Source organism: Erpetoichthys calabaricus, chromosome 18, assembly GCF_900747795.2.
Source record: "Erpetoichthys calabaricus chromosome 18, fErpCal1.3, whole genome shotgun sequence".
NCBI lineage: Eukaryota > Metazoa > Chordata > Cladistia > Polypteriformes > Polypteridae > Erpetoichthys > Erpetoichthys calabaricus.
This window is the reverse complement of record NC_041411.2, coordinates 29,374,606-29,395,315: the sequence shown is the minus strand read 5'-3', so window position 1 is coordinate 29,395,315 and position 20,710 is coordinate 29,374,606. Positions and strand designations below refer to the sequence as shown.

Below are 20,710 nucleotides of genomic sequence, written 5' to 3'. Positions count from 1 at the left end.
CCATGAATTAGAATGAGTATAATGGCTTGGTTAGATGTTTTTCCATGACAAACAAGAACTGTGAAAGATATTTGAATATCAGGCTACATAAAAGATAAGAAAATTACTGCACTGCTATCCGTGATTTTTCCTTTTTTAACTATTGCTGTTATTTATTATTTTAACTCTATTATTTCGTGTTTCACAGAACAACTGTTTCTGCCAACTTCTTTTGGCAGTCATGCACTTGCTCATTTTTACTTCCTGGGTCTTTGAGCCTCTAAATCCCATTGAACTCTGGCAATCAACACTTGTGCTTTACCCTCAGTCCAACACAGTTAATAAACATTGCTCATAAAATCAGAGTGTGGCCCAAAATAAAAACAAAGTTATGTGGATCTGTTAGAAACACAGTTAAAAAATAGTATGCATAACAGAAATGCTTCAATTACAGGTTTGTCAATTGCCTGACAGACAAGCTACAGTAAACCCAATAGGTTCTCCTGAGTTAGCAGAAAGTTTACCTTCCACAATTAATTTAGATCACACTGCAGAGATCTGTCATCACTTTGACATTAAGGAGTTGTTTTCGGGTTGATCAATGTCAAAAAAGTCAAGGTATATCCCCTTTGATTCAATGCTGCATAACAGTAAAATGTGAATACTTTTTATAGGCACGGCAGATGCATTTAATGATAATGTTTTACAGCTTTTGAAAAGACCTCAGCCAGTAGTTTTGTAGCTTAGACTTCTGGACTCTGCTCACTGCTTCCATAGCAATACAGAACTTAATAATCAACTTATGATGCTATTATTTCTTTAATTCTGCATAGAATAATGTTACTATATTTAAAGAAATATACAAAATACACTTTAAATACTAAAAATCAGTTTTGCGCTGTTTTTATCAAGGCAGATTTCTTATCTATATGACATTTCTATAACATAAACTATTTAAAATTTAAATTTGATAGTGATTAATGTTTCAAAGTGACAGGTTGTCTTTTGCAATGGCTTTGGGGAAAGAACGTTAACTATTAAAAAGAAAAAAAACGTCAATTGCATAAGTTGCCCTAATTCAGGGTGTTCTTAAAAATTGTAACGATTTACTTCGTAAAGAAGAAGAAGTACATAATAAACAAGAATAGTTGTCTCAAATATTTGAAATATTAAAATGCGTGCTTCAGTTTAAGTGTTGAAACTCTGAATATTTTCAAATTATAATAGACATTTCGCACCCTTTGATAGGGGTCCAAAAAGGTGCTGCAGTAACTACAACTTGATGCTCCCAGTAGCATTTGGTTTGAGTAATCATGAGAACTGATCCGATGCAATTAGGATTTGCTCCAATGGAGAATGATTGAAAATATGTCTGTGAATACATATACATATATATATACATATACACATATATATATATATATATCACATATATACATATACACATATATACATATACACATATATACATATACACACATATACATATACACATACACATATATACACATATATACATATATATACATATACACATATATACATATATATACATATACACATATATACATATATATACATATACACATATATACATATATATACACATATATACAAATATATACATATATATATATATATATACATATACATACATATATATATATATATATATATATATATATATATATATATATATATATATATACATATACACATATATATATATATATATATATATATACATATACACATATATATATATATATATATATATACATATACACATATATATATATATATATACATATACACATATATACATATACACACATACATGCAGTTTCAATAACATAGAAATCAATATAAACAACATTAACATAATTATCATATGAGAATATGAAGTAATATATAAGAAGCAAATTTCATATAAATATAAATTATTAAACAGTAAAATCTTCTTCTGTAATTTGCTACCGTGGCTATTCGTTTGTCTGTCCGGGATTTTAAATCAACTGTAGCTCGCAAACCGTTTCACCTATTGACTTGAAATCTGGTACACATATAGTACGTCACGTCTACTATCCGCTTTATGGGTGATGATTGTATTACTCTTTTTATCTTTATTTTATTTTATTGTAGAATCAACTCCTATCTGCGCACACCAGGGCGGCCGTGGGCGGATGCGTATGGTGTATTCACTCCATGTTATCGTGCATTGCGCTGTCACTGGTATTTTGATAAAAGAATTTGAACAACATATAAGAAGCGTATAAATTATTAAACAGTAAAACATTAACATTTAAGAAGTAAAGTTACATTAAGTACTACTGCAGTGCCTTCGGGTATATCTCATTTTTTGTTTGCCCATTACATGCTTAAATGTATACATTTTTTGGTGTACCTACCCGAGAACACGCGACATATAACCGAGCATGGCAGAAGCATGGATTTTAAACACGTGTTGAGTTCATCTGCTGGTCTCCCTCGTGGAATAACTGGTAATGTTTGACTAAAATGTACAGCGAGTAAAACGACATTATCTCCTATTTTTTTTTTTTACGATCTCTGAGATCTTGCTTTTTTCAGTTCAAGGCTTCATAAGCTCTTTTATGTTCTATGGTGTACTTATCCCAAACCATCATCTTTGAATGTTGCAAGACTTTCGCCTTGTATGTAGATCAGGGTAATTACATTCATTGTATTCCTAGTCTGAATCACAATCTGATTGTATGGGTGGTTACCTGGCACTGTAGGGTTGCCACCCGTCCTTTAAAATACGGAATCGTCCCGTATTTGAGAATGAAATTGCGCGTCCCGTTTTGAATCAATACGGGACGGGATTTATCCCGTATTTTTTTTATCATTTTTTTTAAAGCAGCGTCTCATGCAAATCATCCCACACGCATTTTATGAAGATGCCTCCTTTCCTACTTTTGATTGGGTAATACTTGATGTCATCGTTAGTTTGATTGGTCTTTTTAACTGTCCAGTGAGGAGGGCGGGTCTTTTAAGTAGAGTCTGCAAAGTGTTGGCACTGGGATGTGGCACCCGCTGCAGTATGCGTCCCTTATTTTTTTGTATTAAAAGTGGTAACCCTACCTGGCAGGTAACAGTTATGTTTGGTCATGAAGTCGTCTAAAATCCGCCACGTGCCCTCTTTTAATTGTGAGAAGCAGATATATATAGCCAAATTGTCGCGCTTCGTTGCGGCGAAGTACTGCTTTTAATTTTTTAAGAAAAGAAAACCTTTTTAAACGGATCGAAAATATACCAATAACAATTTGTTAAGGATCTGTTTTTTTCTGAACCTCGCTTTTCACAGCTGTCGCGCTATGGCGTGTGTTTCGTTTATTTGACAGTATGTAGATCGTGGTAATTACAATCATGGCATTCGTTTTCTGAATCACAATCTGACTGTATGGGTGGTTACCTGCCAGGTTACGCTTGTGGTTGGTCAGGAAGTCGCCTTACATCCGCCACGTGCCCTCTTTCTGTTCCCAGAAGCTGATCATAGAATGGTTTTAATAGTTTTCTTTCAAATAATGCAAAGAGTATGTGACACCTGTTTCTCCCTAATTCTGGGCTCATCAGGCATACACACTCACCGCATCCCCTCTCGGGAATCGAATTTCTATCGTCAGCGCCAGAGTTGAAGCCCCTAACGTTGCGGTCAGCAAGTCGGCTAACATCCGCTATGTGCCGTCTTTCAGTTGCGAGAAGCAGATCATAGAATGGTTGAAACTGTTGCCCCTAACGTTGCGCTACGGCGTGTGGTTCGTTTATACCTCGTGTCTTCTCATTAAACTTTTATCTCGCGAATATGTTATTGCAATCCGCAGCGGGAGCGTTTCTATAAACTAAATTTAAACTTACGTTTTACACCGTGCTTTGTTTCCCTTATGAACATGCTTGTATGCTTCACTCGCTGGCTTCTTATTGTTTCGCTCCCTTCTCAATTGTTTAATGAATTTTTTGTTCTTCGCTGTTTGCGGCTCTTCCTTCATTTCTCCCTACTGCGTTCTTTTATCTCGCGAATATGTTATTGCAATCCGCAACGGGAGCGTTTAAATAAACTTAATTTAAACTTACGTTTTACACCGTGCTTTGTTTCCCTTATGAAGATGCTTGTATGCTTCACTCACTCCCTTCTCAATTGTTTAATTAATTTTTTGTTCTTCGCTTTTTGCGGCTCTTCCTTCATTTCTCCCTACTGAGTGCACAGTCTTTTCACGTGATTACGTTGGAGGCGTGATGACGTGACACTCAACTCCGCCTCCCACGGCCATCAAGCTGCCGTCCATTACAGTATATTGTCAAAAATGAGGTTCCAGTTATGACCATTACACGTTGAATTTCGAAATGAAACCTGCCTAACTTTTGTAAGTAAGCTGTAAGGAATCAGCCTGCCAAATTTTAGCCTTCCACCTACACGGGAAGTTGGACAATTAGTGATGAGTGAGTCAGTCAGTCAGTCAGTCAGTCAGTCAGTCAGTGAGTCAGTGAGTCAGTGAGGGCTTTGCCTTTTATTAATTAGTATAGATTCATAACCGTCAAAACATTTACAATTTCAAAACCAAAATTTTGAATATAACTCATCATGCTGATGTGGACCCAAACATTTACAGTTTTTATTCAGGAGGAAAAAACGCTAAATCACAGTGTAGTTAAATAATCAACGTGATTCATGATAATGTAGTTGACGACTGTGCCAGTGCAGCAAAATATAGAAGAGTTCACACTTAGATTAAAATGTGTCACAGAAAATTCAAACAATGAGTGCTTTAGACGGCTCTATCCTTCAAGACCCGCATCTGCCCTTATTTGTTGGTCAAGAGTCCGGTCTTCAATTCAAAACCACAGTCTTATATGAATGCGTTTCTTGTTTGTGATGTGCGCCAATTTTTCTGTTAAGTATTCATAATAATATTTTAGCATGTAATGCATGTGTTTGACATGCATGCAAAGTTTGACATCCGTGGCAGAGCGATGGGCGCTGAGCAGGCTCCTGTCAATCATGGAGAATCCACTACATCCACTGAACAGTATCATCTCCAGACAGAGGAGCAGCTTCAGCGACAGACTGCTGTCACTGTCCTGCTCCACTGACAGACTGAGGAGATCGTTCCTCCCCAAAACTATGTGACTCTTCAGTTCCACCCGGGGGGGGGGGGGGGGGGGGGGTAAACGTTAACATTATACAAAGTTACTGTCTGTTATACCTGCATTTTTATCACTCTTTAATTTAATATAGTTTTTTATCAGTATGCTGCTGCTGGAGTATGTGAATTTCCCCTTGGGATTAATAAAGTATCTGTCTATCTATCTATCTATCTATCTATCCATTTTGCATGTTGTGAGCAAACAACTGGAAAGCTGGCATGTGGATTATGTGACACAAAGTATTATGAGATTTTTTTTCTTTTCCATAGATGTTTTGTCATATTGTTTGCCAATGTACAGTATTGGTCATCAATGGCTTGTATTATATCAAAACATTTTTATCTCCATTTTTGCTGAAATCTTGAGTACACATTTTTCTTGGTCATCACTACAAAACACATGGGATTATTAACATATACACAAAAATTTTTGGTTGGAGTATTCCTTTAATGTATGCCCCAGTTAACAGTAAGTTTCTTTTATATAGATTAGATATCATGGGAATATTGTATCGTGAAGCCTGAATCGCAATATATGAATTGTATTTTGGGATAAGTGTATTGTCTCCTGCCTATTGAAATATATTTTAGTATTGTCTGATGGCCTGTACATTCACATCGCTGGTTCTACCTCACACCGCTCATCTGGGGTGAGAGGCAACATCATCTGTACTCCCTTTCCCTACCTCTGTGAGGCACTCCAAGCTAGGACACTCATAAGAATTGAGAGTAGTGCTCTTTAACTGCTTCATCATATGTGTGCTTGCTGTCCCTGTCTCTTTGGTTCACTCAAACACACATAAACACCCTCTGCGTGACTTCTTTATGGTTGACTTCTCAGGACGGCTCCATTCTTCTTACAGTCTGCAGACACAAAGCCCCACTAGAATTTTTTGTGAGGATTTAAAAAAATATATATATATATTTCAAAGAAAATAATTTCAAATTAAATTCAGCAAAATAAATACATTAAGATGCAAGCATATAACTAATAATATACGTAATCTCCAAGAATTTTGTTTTTCTTTTTTACCTGATTCTCTTCTTGAGTCACTCTCATTTGTTCTTTCAACACTGACATTCGTGCTGCCTCCTCCTTTCTCAAAACTCTCTCCTTCTTCAACTCTGGGCTCCAGAAGGTCTTAATGCTATTCATGGATGAGCCAAGCTTGTTGTCCTTAATATCCAGCTCTTTGCGGAGTAAGTCATTCTCTCGTTGCAGATCTTTCAATTGGTTCTGTAAATCATGAATACCACCATCCCTCCCTTGTCTGAGTGCAGATGGGACCGAATGATAATGGCTACCATGATCGGCATATGACAAAATATCTGAGTGAGGCAAGCCAGCAGAGGCAATGTTCGGGCTGCTTCCCATTGCAGTAATCCGACCACCATAATTTGCTCGACTTGTAGCCCTACCAAGTGTCATGGTGCCCTTCGGGAAGGTAGTTGATGCCACTCCTTCATGGTCACTCAGGTACATTGGTCCAGAAGTAGCATAGGCAGCATTTAATGACTGAATGTTTTCCATTGAGAGAGTTTTTCCAGCACTTCCACTTACTCCACTGTTCGTCTGGCGGTGCCCTAACCGTGGGGACCTTGGAAGGCGAGGAGATCGAGAAGGACTTCCTTCCAAGTGCCCTACAGTTCGTGCGCTCCCATACATTATGGCAAATAATCCTTTGGCAGTGCAGTTTGCAAAATGGTAAAGAAATAATGTTTGAAGAATGTTACTTGCCAACCAACAGAGTCCTTTATCTGTTATAGAATCATTGCTGATTAATGAGCAGGAGGCAAAATATGGAAGACTTATCTTTATATCTAGGAGAGAAAAAAAAACAAAAGAAGAAGAATTACTTGGTATGACATATGTTACTCTATTAATTGGTCATATATCAAATTTTGTCACTAGCTTCCCTGTCCAAAATCACAAACAATAACATAAGGTTAATTACTTTCCCCAAATATGATGAAAAATAAGGCTATTGTGGACTAAGGGAGTTATGTCCTTCTTGATGTCATCATCCTGTCCTCTGTGATTACATGTACAAAAAAATATCCTAATATTTGCAAGTATTCGGAGAACAAAACTTTTCAGGAATTTCCCCAAAATGTTCTCTAACTGCATACAAGAGAAACCATTAATATTACTGCAACTTAAATATACCATTTGGCATATAAACTCCTCTTACAGTCTTGGTTGTTGTAAAGCACCAAGAGTAGCAGAAGGTGATGTGAGCAAGAAAATAGATGAAAGACAGAGAGCAGCTATGTTGAGAACGAAACCTCACAATTGAGAAACCATTGCACCACAAGATTCTGGTAATGAAGTATTTAATCACACATGCACAAGAGATCCAAAATATAAGGATATCACTGGGTGCAACAATGACAGGCCCAACAGAAATCATACATAGTAAGGAATCCAGTTCAGTATAGTTGCTCATTCCAGGGTCCTCCAACTGGTGATCAATAGCTTAGTAGCCACAATACACAAGTAGGTAGGAGCAAACGAAGAAAACAAAAAGGTGTAGAAAATGGGGAACTGTGACAGATAATATCACATTGAAATGTTATGGTTTATTCCCCAACACTAGGTTTTCTTCTTTTTTAAATTTTTATATATATATATATATAGTACTATCTTTAATTTAAATGAAGGAAGTGTGGGATAGGATGAAGATCATCACTGGCTGCAGCTCGAAGCGGGGTGCCTCCATAGAGATAGACAGGGAGAAAGCAAACCTGATGAACAATTTTTTTAGCAGGTTTGACCACCCTAACCCACTCTCACTCTCACCTCAGAGTACTGCACCCTCCACCCATCCTTCTGCTGATACCAGCATAGGAGAGAGTTTCCCCCCACCCACAATTACAGCAGCCCAGGTAAGCAGAGAGCTGAGGAGACTTCGTGCCAACAAAGCAGTGGGTCCAGATGGAGTATCACCATGACATTTGAAGGCCTGTGCGTTTGGAGCTGGGGAGTCCTCTACAGCGCATCTTCAACCTGAGCCTGGAACAGGGGAGAGTCCCGAGGCTTTGGAAAACATCTTGCATCACCCCAGTCCCAAAGGTATCACATCCTAGTGAGCTGAATGACTTCAGGCTTGTCGCCCTGACGTCACATTTGATGAAGACCATAGAGCAGCTGCTGCTTCACCACCTGAGGCCACAGGTCCGCCACGCCCTCGACCCTCTGCAGTTCGCATACCAAGAGAAGGTGGGAGCAGAGGATCCCATCATCTACATGCTACACTGATCCCTCTCCCACTTGGACAGAGGCAGTGGTGCAGTATGAATTATGTTTCTGGACTTCTCTAGCGCCTTCAACACCATCCAACCTCTGCTCCTTAGGGACAAGCTGACAGAGATGGCAGTAGATTCATACCTGGTTGCATGGATCATGAACTAACTTACAGACAGACCTCAGTATGTGCATCTCAGGAACTGCAGGTCTGACATTGAGGTCAGCAGCACAGGAGTGACGCAGGGGACTGTGCTTGCTCCAGTCCTGTTCAGCTTATATACATCGGACTTCCAATACAACTCGGAGTCCTGCCATGTGCAAAAGTTCGCTGACGACACTGCTATCGTGGGCTGCATCAGGAGTGGGCAGGAGGAGGAGTATAGGACCCTCATCAAGGACTTTGTTAAATGGTGTGACTCAAACCACTTACGCCTGAACACCAGCAAAACCAAGGAGCTGGTGGTGGATTTTAGGAGGCCCAGGCCCCTCACTGACCCCGTGATTATCAGAGGTGACTGTGTGCAGAGGGTGCAGACCTAAAATACCTGGGAGTGCAGCTGGATGATAAACTGGACTGGGCTGCCAATACTGATGCTCTGTGCAAGAGAGGACAGAGCTGACTATACCTCCTTAGAAGGCTGGTGTCCTTCAACATCTGCAATAAGATGCTGCAGATGTTCTATCAGACGGTTGTGGCGAGCGCCCTCTTCTACGTGGTGGTGTGCTGGGGAGGCAGCATAAAGAAGAGGGACGTCTCACGCCTGGACAAACTGGTGAGGAAGGCAGGCTCTATTGTAGGCACGGAGCTGGACAGTTTGACATCCGTGGCAGAGCGACGGGCGCTGAGCAGACTCCTATCAATCATGGAGAATCCACTGCATCCACTAAACAGTGTCATCTCCAGACAGAGGAGCAGCTTCAGCGACAGACTGCTGTCACCGTCCTGCTCCACTGACAGACTGAGGAGATCGTTCCTCCCCCACACTACGACTCTTCAATTCTACCGAGGTGGGGTAAACGTTAACATTATACAAAGTTACTGTCTGTTATACCTGCCTCACACTCTCCACCTTGCACTTTTTAACTTGCACGGTTTTTATCACTCCTTAATTAATATTGTTTTTATCAGTATGCTGCTGCCGGAGTATGTGAATTTCCCCTTGGGGATTAATAAAGTATCTATCTATCTATCTATCTATCTATCTATCTATCTATCTATCTATCTATCTATCTATCTATCTATCTATCTATCTATCTGTCTATCTATCTATCTATCTATCTATCTATCTATCTATCTATCTATCTATCTATCTATCTATCTAATTTATTTTGTTGCTTTTGGCATTTTATGTTATTGAATACATTTCAAGTTCACTTTGTTTGGTAGTGAACATTTCTTTAATTTTTCAATAATTACTTTGCACTTCATGTTAATTCTATTTTGATCCTCATCCTTCATATGTTGAGCTTAAGATGGTGAGACCATCTCCAGGCCTATATAAAATTTTGTGGAAACCTTAGTGCCCATTGGTGATCTGAGAAAAGAAGAGCTGCTCAGGAAGCAGCAAGCGCATCAACCTCTGTGCAAACGAATGCTAAACGTACAGAGAAAGAGGATGAAAACTAGGAATGCTCAAGTCAAGTGTATTCACTGCACATTATCGTGCAGTCCGCCGTTACTGGTTTAATAATAAAGCCATTTTTGTAATGTTTTTGAATGCATGAAGTACTGCATAGGCTGCTAAAACTAGCTTACCAAGCTGATATTTATCAGCACTTGAACACCTGCATGCAGAACCCAAAAAAGTGCATTCTGCCTGTTACAGAAAAACTTCCTGCGTTCAAGAGAAAACAATTTTTTGCAAAAAATAAATCATTTCAAAAAATCTTTGCACTCATTCTTCAAGATCACAGTTGGAAATGTTACAAGTCATCCATCTCAAACTCTGCCCAATATTCTCACTCTTTATCATCAGAAATCTATGAATGTGTTCAGAACGCAGTCATCGAGTTCTCATTCCATTCACAAAATATGAAACGAAGAGCAATTAAGTCAGACTTTTGAAAGAAAATATTCTATGACACGCGGCATTGCTTGTTCTCATTTGCAATATAAAGATACCCTGTGAATTTAGCTAAAGTAGTGATTATCTTACACCAGATGTCAACTTCTTACCTCTTGAACCAACGTTCAGGTCTGAAAAACATTAAAAATATAGCAAGAAATCATCCACTGTCTATCAAGGAAGAACTGTAAGTCTGTTAATCAAAAATTCAGTACTTATGCAAAAAGAACAATAAAATGCATTGAAAATAAACACACTTGTGTTAATTGTGTTTATACATCTTATTCTGATGCTTAAAAGAATTTATTTGGAGTCTTGTTACATAAAACAACACTTTTACAGTCTGCATTATATATTGCAGTTTGTTCAAGAATTAACACCTGGTATAGTCAGTCAGTCATTGTCCAAGCCGCTATATCGTAACTACAGGGTCACGGGGGTCTGCTGGAGCCAATCCCAGCCCAACACAGAAACAAATCCCTGGGCAGGGCACACACACCCAGACACCAAATACACACACGGGACACTTTAGGATCACCAATGCACCGAACCTGCATGTCTGTGGACTGCGGGAGGAAACCCATGCAGACACGGGGAGAACATGCAAACTCCACGCAGGGAGGACCCGGGAAACGAACCCAGGTCTCCTAACTGCAAGGCAGCAGCGCTACCACTGCGCCACTGTGCTGTCCTATAGACTAAAAGATATTTTTAAAATCATACAAGTTGTGAAATTGTGAGAGACCCCATGCATAATAACAGACTTCAGAAATCTTTTGTTCGATAGTCTGTCTTCAGTTATTAGAGAGGACACACTGAAAGGTTTTGTTCAAAGAAAAAAAGAACATCATACATTAACAGATTTATGTTCATAATTCTGAGCCCAGACTCTCCAAACCTGGGATCTAGTTGAGTTTCTAGCAAACAAACACTGTGAACAACAAGTCCAAACTGCTACAATCACTTGAGATATTTTGTAAAGAATTTCTAAAAAAAAAAAGAAAATCTAGAAATTCCACTAATTTGTCTTTCATTTCTTTACACCACCATTGGTCTTTTTTCTAACCTGGAAATGTTTTCTTTGGGAGAGAACATTTTATATGATGATTGACCGTACAGTATGTAGCACACAGAAAAGGACAGAAATACGGTTTTTAATAAAGATAAAGAAGCTTATTGGGAAGAATAAAGATTATTGGGTTGGTTCCCGGGGACACCCAGAGCAAAAACCCAAAATAAGAAGCACTCACACGCATCTTGACAGCTGTATGGGTCTTCACATGAGGATTTGTCAGTAGGATTAAAAAAAAAAAAATGTAAATCAAGTTCCCATGTGACTGTTGGCTTGCCAGGTACCCGCTTTGCATATTAACTGTGGAGGGGCAAGGTAAGAAAATTAAATGATTGGGCATTTCATCCTTTTTTTTTTTAATATGTGGCCCACAGAACGTTCTGCATGTCACTGCCACTCAATCACATATCATTTGTACTGCTCAGTCCTCTTTTGTATAAATTAAATACTTTGTTTTAGTGCTGTTGTTGATTCCAGCTAATAATTTCATCTTTGGTATAAAAATAAAATATTGACTCTTCCAATGTAGCACTTAAGATTAAATTACATGGAATAAAAATGAATGCATATATTCTGCCCAAGGACAACATTTCTCTTTTCCGTAACAGACACTCTCACCAGAAATGTGTTCTGTTACCCTCATTTTGGCCGCACACACCAACTTGTTTAAAGAAAAACTAACAATATAAATCAGACTAATTTAATCTTGATGCAAGTAAGTCGTTCTGCCACTTTCGCTTATTATGAAGACTTCTCAAAGGTTGTCAGTAAAAGGAAAAAAAGGATTTTCCACTACATAAACAGTATGATTGTACTATAAATCTATTGTCTGGACACCATTACCTAAAGACAGGTTATTTTCACTATTAACTCATTCAGGGCTGATGTTGACTTTTGTCAAAATTCAGGAGTAGAGGATGGTAATCAGCTATAAACTATGACAAAACTCGCCCTTACGTTTTAGTTCAACTCTCTTTGCTAAAAGGAAAGTTACATAGCTTTGCTGATTTAACCTCGATTCCCTATGTGTGCATGAGTAGCAAAGAGCAAACCACCTCTAAAATGGCACTGACATCTGTCGAGAGTCCAAAGCGAATGTGCAAAGCAAAATCCTCCATGGACGTTTTACGTAATTTCATTGAATAGGACTCTTACCTGTCTGACTCCGAGTTTGTTGCAAGTGATCTGGAGTTGGATATCGAAAACGAAAGTGAGGTGCCGGCATCGTCTGATCAGTCCCCTACAGCAGCGTTCGCCTGAGAGGACCACCACTTATGATGACAAGAGGTACAAACCATATTGTGTCACACTGAGACCACTACCGCCCCCCCTCCTGCTGTGATGCCGAACATGCGCCAACAACAGCCGCAGCACATAGCAACAGACGTTTTATGTTGATTTAGGTGTGAAACCATTGCTTTGTGTGCTTTACAGAAAACTTGAGTTTTTTGGAAAAATAATTCAGCCCTCAAAGAGTTAAGGCCAGACGCCAAGACCATATCAAAGAGAACTTAGAAAATTGGTTTATATTACAGTAATCCCTCGCTACTTCGCGGTTCACTTTTCGCGGATTCACGACTTCGCGGATTTTATATGTAAGCATATCTAAATGTATAACGCGGATTTTTCGCTGCTTCGCGGGTTTCTGCGGACAATGGGTCTTTTTACTTCTGGTATTTGCTTCCTCAGTTGGTTTGCCCAGTTGATTTCATACAAGAGATGCTATTGGCGGATGGCTGAGAAGCTACCCAATCAGAGCACGCAGTTAAGTTCCTGTGTGCTGCTGATTGGCTCAGCGACGGAGTGCTGCATTAACCAGGAAGTCTCATCTCACTCATTCAGAATTAACGTGCTCTTGCTACTGCATTCGGGGGATTATCACCTTCATCGTCATCATTTTTACTGCGCAGCATATTCATCACCATCATCACGTCATATATAGCTACGTGTACTTCGCTATACAGTAAGTGTAAACTTATCTACCAATTTCATATTGCTTAGCAGTTGTCCCTGTTATTAATAGAGTAAAGGGTGGGTTGTAAACAATACAGGGAGGGTTTAAAAACGTCCAAATACACGTTAAATAGTTAAATAAATATGGTGTCCCTACTTCGCGGAAATTCAGTTATCGCGGTCGGCCTTGGAACCTATCTCCCGCGATAAGTGAGGGATTACTGTATATGTTTACAACTTGTATTTTGATGTATCATTTATCTACTGTCTCTTTTAATATTGTGATGTTTCTTATACTTTGTGGGTGGAACCCCAAGAGGTGGGGCTGCGTGGAGTTACTGCTGCTAGGACCTCTCTCTGGCTATAAACCGATTCCAAGAAAGAATCTCAGCAGTGCATCACTGAATATTTTTTAGGAGTTTCATTGTCTGCTTTATGGACTTTTCACTTCTGTTTTTGGATTTTGCTTGTGGATTGCCTTTTTAGGCAAATCCCTTTATTGCCGATTTTCCTCTTGTATTTTTGTTAAATCTCCCTATTTTTGCGAATAAACTCTTCATTAATGAAAATTACAGTTTGGATCGTCTCTACATGCCAGTATTTTTATAGTTCCACTCCCCTTGCAAGGCATTTTTGTTAGGTTTGTAGCTTTAGTGCATATTTTGAACTTTTAAAACCACCATGCTATTTTAGAGCCGCATAGGATGAAGCCTACGTTTAACAGTTGGAGGGCAGGCTGACTTGGGCCAGGCTTCTGCTGGAAAGGATAGTGAAGGTCCTGGCCTGCTTTATTTTGGAGGCATTACACCCCTTACACCATGCTCCTGTCTCCTTATCACAATACCTGAAATGTCAAAAACCTGACAAAATGTTATGAATGTTACAGAGGCAGTTATGTGTTTGTAAATTAAGATTTTGTAAATCTGTGTTTACTAATTCATGTGGTGCTGAGAGCATTAAAGAAATGAATGTTTAGTCAATTTGAGTGTGACAACTATTTAGGAAAATGGGAAAAGGGGATAATACTTAACACTCTTCCGCTCCTACCCTTACCCCCAATCATAATGTGCTTTACAGAGATAACAAAATTTCAAAACTGCCTCCTTGCAAAATTGCAGGTCAATTCTATTAATTAAAGTTGCACAGATTCATCAAATTATGCGTAAAGAAACTTCTAACAGGTTCAGGTAAAACAGGTTTTGGAACCACTGGTCTTCCTCATTTTGTGTGCTGTAATGACGCACACAATCACAAATGATCAGTGCAGTAAGTACTCCTGCACTGGCAGTTGTGCCTTTTAGAAGCAGCAGCAGCAATGTTATAGTCAAGCGGAGAGCCATTACAATTGAGAGAAAGTATACTTAATTGAGAATGAGATAATGGCATGTATAATATGGACGTTCACTTTAAGAACTGTCAGAACTTTGTCAAATTCAAAACACAATATGGGGAGTATAATAAGCAGTTTTTATTACCATTTATGACAGTTGTCCATGAGCTCTTGCTGCTTTAAATATAAGCATTACTGTAATGGCGTTACTTACAGTGTGAGCTGGGATACGGTCACAACTGTCCGACTGGAAGTGTTTGTGCCTTTTGTGTTATTGTAGTACTTTTTTTTTTTTTTTTTTAATAGAGTAATTTGAATTTACACTTTCATACTTCAGTGATTTAATGTGACCAAAGCACTGCTGCTTTCAGGGTGTTTCAAGGGCCTCCAGTTGCGTCCCACCATTTTGAAGTACGCCGAATCCCTCAGCAAAGGAATGATCAAAAATAAATGTAAATGTAAGCAAAGACCTTCCTTACACGGGTCGCTTACTTCTTGGCATTGGCTATATGAGAGGTAAGCATCCTACATATGAACTAAGAACCGTTGTACTCTGAATTGCATAAATTAGGTCTTATCTAACTAATAAATTTAACCCCGTCTGCAGATTTTAAGTTGCTTTAATTTGGCAATAATAAGTTATGATTGCCGTGTAAATGTTTACACGCTTCCGATTTCTGCCTTACATAAAATATTGACCAAATTTCTTGGATTTTCATATCCCTGGTCTTTCAAAATAATATCATTTTTCATAAAACTTATTGTTGAAATTGTCCCAAAGCCTATAAAAATCTAACCTCCCCAACCTGTTAGTTTTTAGTTATATATACCTGGAAGGAAATCTATGCATACAGGAGAGACCACAAAAACCTAAAGTTATTGAAAAATACACTGTTTATTTAATAACCATGACTTAGAAAAGAAAACCCTTGGGAAATTCAGGTGGTGCGCAACAGAATAACAGTTACTCCATGTCGCAACGTGTCTGTGAAAAACTTCAGGTCTCAGAAGATTCTGCAGTTCCTTCCACTGAATGGAAAACACTCTTACAGAGAGTTCAATATACTTTTACCACCTTAGTTTCTTTGACTCTTAGTGAATCAGTGCCAGCAACACCATGTCTTAAACCAGGTCTTATCCGTTTCAATTTCACTTCCACCCACGGAGCAAAACAACTGTAGAAGCAGCAGGATCAGGAAACTATTTGCAGTTCCCCTCTACTTTTTAAACCAGATTAATCTGATTCACTCAGCACTCCCACCATCTCTGCTGACCATCATGATGGTAATATTTTTGGCAATTTTATTGTCTGGAAGCTGTCGTTTTTCAGCATCTAAGACATTCCCCTGGCACCCTTGTTATGAACATAGCAAGGAAGGCATTGTCTGTTCTCAAGAAGCACTAAACTAGAGACATCACAACTTTGATGCTGCATACCTGAAGACTTTACTTCTCAAATGGGTGAAGCACAGAGAAGGACCTAGCCACTAAGTCTTCATCTCTGGACCCCTACCAATAATGAGAAGAGCAAGAACAAAGGTTCGTTACTGGTTATTGGGACATTTTCTGAGAGAGACCACAGTATTGATAGGATGGATTGCACACAAGTTGACCAAGTACCAGGGTCTCCTGTGTATAAAGGTAATACAGCATTCATGACTACCTAGCCTTAAACATAATGACAGCCATGACCTCACAGTAAAATTTAACAAACATGAAGTGGATTTACCTAAAGAGGTGCATTATATCTACTCTATATTATATATATATATATAATATGCACTCTCTCGCTCTCTCTCTATATATATATAATCCTAAGACTAAAAGTGCAACAGTGACCGTTTCTAATGTCACATTTTTTGTCACGCTTTAAATCGGGCTTATTTTAAAACCTACATATATATGTTTAGTATCATTCTTTTCAAAATGTATTAAACTGTTGTTAGATTTTCAGATTCTTATTCTGTTTTTAAATTATAAACTAAAAAATATCAACAACTCGTGTCTCGCAAAACGGGACTTTGTTCCAAAAAATATAACCACGCCTGGGCCCGAAAATAAAACACAAGCAGTAGGACGGCTGCTGTACAGGCTTTTAAATGTTCGAAGTGCCACACAAGATGCAGATCTACGGAGCACGGCAGCAGCAGCAGCAAGCCAGCAGCTGACTGAGCCATTTAAGAGGGGGTTTTGGAGGAGCGACCGCGTCTCCTTAGGGTGCATTCAGCCCCCCACTTCACAACGCAAGCGGCAGAGACACAAAGTGGCTGGTGAGCGAAGCGAGAGGGGCAGAACCCCCTAGTTAAGCCTATAATTCTAAGTAAAACATTGATTTGCTAAAGAGCGCAGACAATTTTGGTACTAATGTTAACTTAAAAAGTAACTCTAGTTGTCCCACATTTTATGTGTAGCCACCTTTTTCTGAAACACTTAATGCTATAATATTAAGTAATGCCATATTAACTATTAAGACATTTCATGTAAATGTTCTTATAATTGACAGGAAAATAGAACTTAATTTTGTTTGACATATGTCCGCAATGTTTTTTACTCAGTCAGTTCATCAAGTGGTTGCTTAGGGAGTATCTTCTCAGGTAGTACAAATTGAAAAGAATCCACCTTTTGCAGTTGTGTCTTAAGTATCTTACCGTTGCTATTAAAGAATTACCACGGTCTCTTTTACTAAATATTAATCTGCCAAAATATAATGCCTCATACACTGATAAATTTCCCTGATTTATTTTATGTAATAATAATTTATGATCATTTTCCAATATTTCATGGCTTCAGCTTTAATGCAGATAATCATTGTATTCCCAAAGCTACCGAATTACAGATCTTTTAGATGCTTTTGACTTTACCAGATTAGTCACTCAACACAGAAAGGGGCATCTCACATTTTGCCCGCTTATCTCGAAGGGGCTAGCGTTGATGTGACTCAGATGCTAGATATTGGAATATTCAATCATTGGTGTATCTTCCTTAATGTAATGGTGCTTGTTAAGACTAAACAGGACTGTTTTCAAGAAGCATTTTTTGATACTGCAGCTGCCACTTTCTTTTCTAATATTATATAAATACTATTATAATACAGCTAGCAATGAAAAAAATATAATCTAAAATTTTCTTATAAAACAGCAGTGGAGGACAGTAACAACCCTTTTTTAAATAAAATCAACCTCTGTAATACTGTCAGGGAAGAAAAAACAGACTTCCAACACTCTTTGAGTTTCCAGACAGCAGAAGTATAACAAGGGAAAACACAAAGCTAAACTAACAATGCACTATGAAAAACTGAAGGCCGAGAGTCGCATACACAATGTTTTAGTCCAACTCTCCACTGTTATAATGGATAGTGCAGGAAATACAAAAACTATTTTTTAACCGTTGACCATCTTTTACACCCAGCTCATACCATAAAATGGATGTGCAAATTCTCATCGGCTAAATGTGTGATTTTTGTGGCATCCTTCTCAGATAATCATAAGGCATATATAAAAGTTGTAGTACACCACAGACGTCAAGATGGATAGGATCGATTGATTAAGAAAAAGCCATTTGATATCGTACACTTTAAATCTGACATCTCCTTATGCTATCTTAGCTCCAACAGGAGTGAAGATATTTATTAGCAACATTGTGCTTTTTTAGAGAGACTTGTTTTATTATTCAGCGATGCTGTTAGTAGGCTATGCTCATTGGAGGGGGAGTGTGCTTATGCTATTGAAAAAGAGCCCACCTAGTGGAGATTTTGATTTGCTACTGAAGGATAAATGATCATCAGACTGGATTATAGTGGATAAGGGGCAGATCTAGACAGAGGGGAGTAGTCTGCTTATTCAGGCTCTGTGAGCTACACAGCTTTCATATTACAAATTCACTTTTTTTGATAAGAATGAAGACTTCATTAGGGTTGCACACAGAGGTGTCTTGTCACACTATGCAAATATCTATGTACATACGTCATCACATTTGAGTCAAACATTGTATTTCTTTTTGTGGTTCACTTTCATCTAGTTTTGTGATTTAAAGAAACTGCATTTGAAATAGTCTAAACTTTGCTCAGCTTACAGATGAAAGTGTGATTTATAAGAAGAAATTGAATTGAATTCAACTGGATGTAATCCCAAAAGAATCTGAAGTGTTCGGTGCCAAAAATGAAAAATTGCTGAAAGCTGTACTGTAATTTCAGTCAAAGCTAAAACCAAAAACAGATCTTTTCAAAGATTTCTTTTATATCAAGTTTAAGCACTAACGGGATGCTCTTGCTACACATAAAAGAAGATGTTTTGCCATTACAATTGGGAAAAGGAGACAAACATGCAACCTGCAACCCACACACAAAAAAGAATATCTGTAAGTTATAGTTTACAACAGCCCTGAAGGGCTTCATGCTCTCCACTTAAAGTATTAGACAAAAAGTTATCGCTAGCTAAGCGGAGTTAGCGCTAAGTTACACTCCACAACACAGAGCTAGACTGACTCCCCACTCCTGATGTCACGCTTCCTTCTCCCCTCGACCCGCAGCCTCTGTCTCGGATTAGCGCAAAATATATCACTCCTGCAAGCAAACTGTGATTCTTAGCGCGATGAGACAAGTTGCAACAATAAACCAGAATGTTCAAGCAAATTATAGAGAAAAAAAAAAACGATATAAATCAGTTAAATAGTTCTCTCGTGAAAAGAGGATAGACATACAGACGTTGGATTTTATAGACAGTGTGGGACATGGCCGGCCTTTTATCCCGGCCAATACCCCCAGGCCGCCAGGTGGAGCCCTTCATGCAACATAGAGGTGCCCCGAGTTCCAGCAGGGCATCATGGACAGTGGAGTTGTTCATCACAGTCCTGCTGGATACCAGGGGACGCTGCAGGAAGGCCCAGAGACTATTATGTGCCCTATAACCCAGAAGTACGTCGTCATAGCGACAGGAAGAATGACGTGCTTCTGGGGTGAAGAAGAAGAGTTTTTATATGACTTCCGGGTCAAGGACTATAAAAGGACTATGGGAAATCCCAGACGTCGAGCTGAGCTGGGTGGAAGGGTGGCAACGCGTCTGGGAGTGTGGAGGATTGTATTGATTGATTAGATGTGTATTATATGAGTATTGTGGAGAGGAGGGAGCTTTGTGCACTGTATTGTCCGAATAAATATAATTACAGTAATCCCTCGCTATATCGCGCTTCGCCTTTTGCGGCTTCACTCCAGCACGGATTTTATATGTAAGCATATTTAAATATATATCGCAGATTTTTTGCTGGTTCGCGGATTTCTGAGGACAATGGGTCTTTTAATTTCTGGTACATGCTTCCTCAGTTGGTTTGCCCAGTTGATTTCATACAAGGGACGCTATTGGCAGATGGCTGAGAAGCTACCCAACTTACTTTTCTCTCTCTCTTGCGCTGACTTTCTCTGATCCTGACGTAGGGGGTGTGAGCAGGGGGGCTGTTCGCACACCTAGACGATACGGACGCTGGTCTAAAAATGCTGAAAGATTATCTTCACGTTGCTACCTTCTGTGCAGCTGCTTCCTGAAGCACATGCTGCACGGTGCTTCGCATACGTAAAAGCTCGAAGGGCACGTACTGATTTTTGATTGAAAAACAAACTCTGTCTCTCTCTATCTCTCTCTCTCTCTCTTTCTCTGCTCCTGACGGAGGGGGTGTGAGCTGCCGCCTTCAACAGGTGCTTCGCATACTTAAAAGCCAAACAGCCCTATTGATTTGTTTGCTTTTCTCTATCTCTCTGACATGCTCTGCTCCTGATGCGCACTCCTTTGAAGAGGAAGATATGTTTGCATTCTTTTAATTGTGAGACGGAACTGTCATCTCTGTCTTGTCATGGAGCACAGTTTAAACTTTTGAAAAAGAGACAAATGTTTGTTTGCAGTGTTTGAATAA

The 20,710-nt window shown here is 38.9% G+C and overlaps 1 protein-coding gene across 1 annotated transcript in view; it reads right to left on the bottom strand.

The window, feature by feature from the left end:
• The window catches only part of LOC114668668 (ERC protein 2), a 724,143-nt gene that overhangs the window by 680,923 nt on the left and 22,510 nt on the right, over positions 1–20,710 (bottom strand). Inside the window, 1 exon segment of the mRNA XM_028824542.2 lies at positions 6,175–6,962. Coding sequence (XP_028680375.1) covers positions 6,175–6,807 — 633 coding nt within the window. The 5' untranslated portion in view covers positions 6,808–6,962.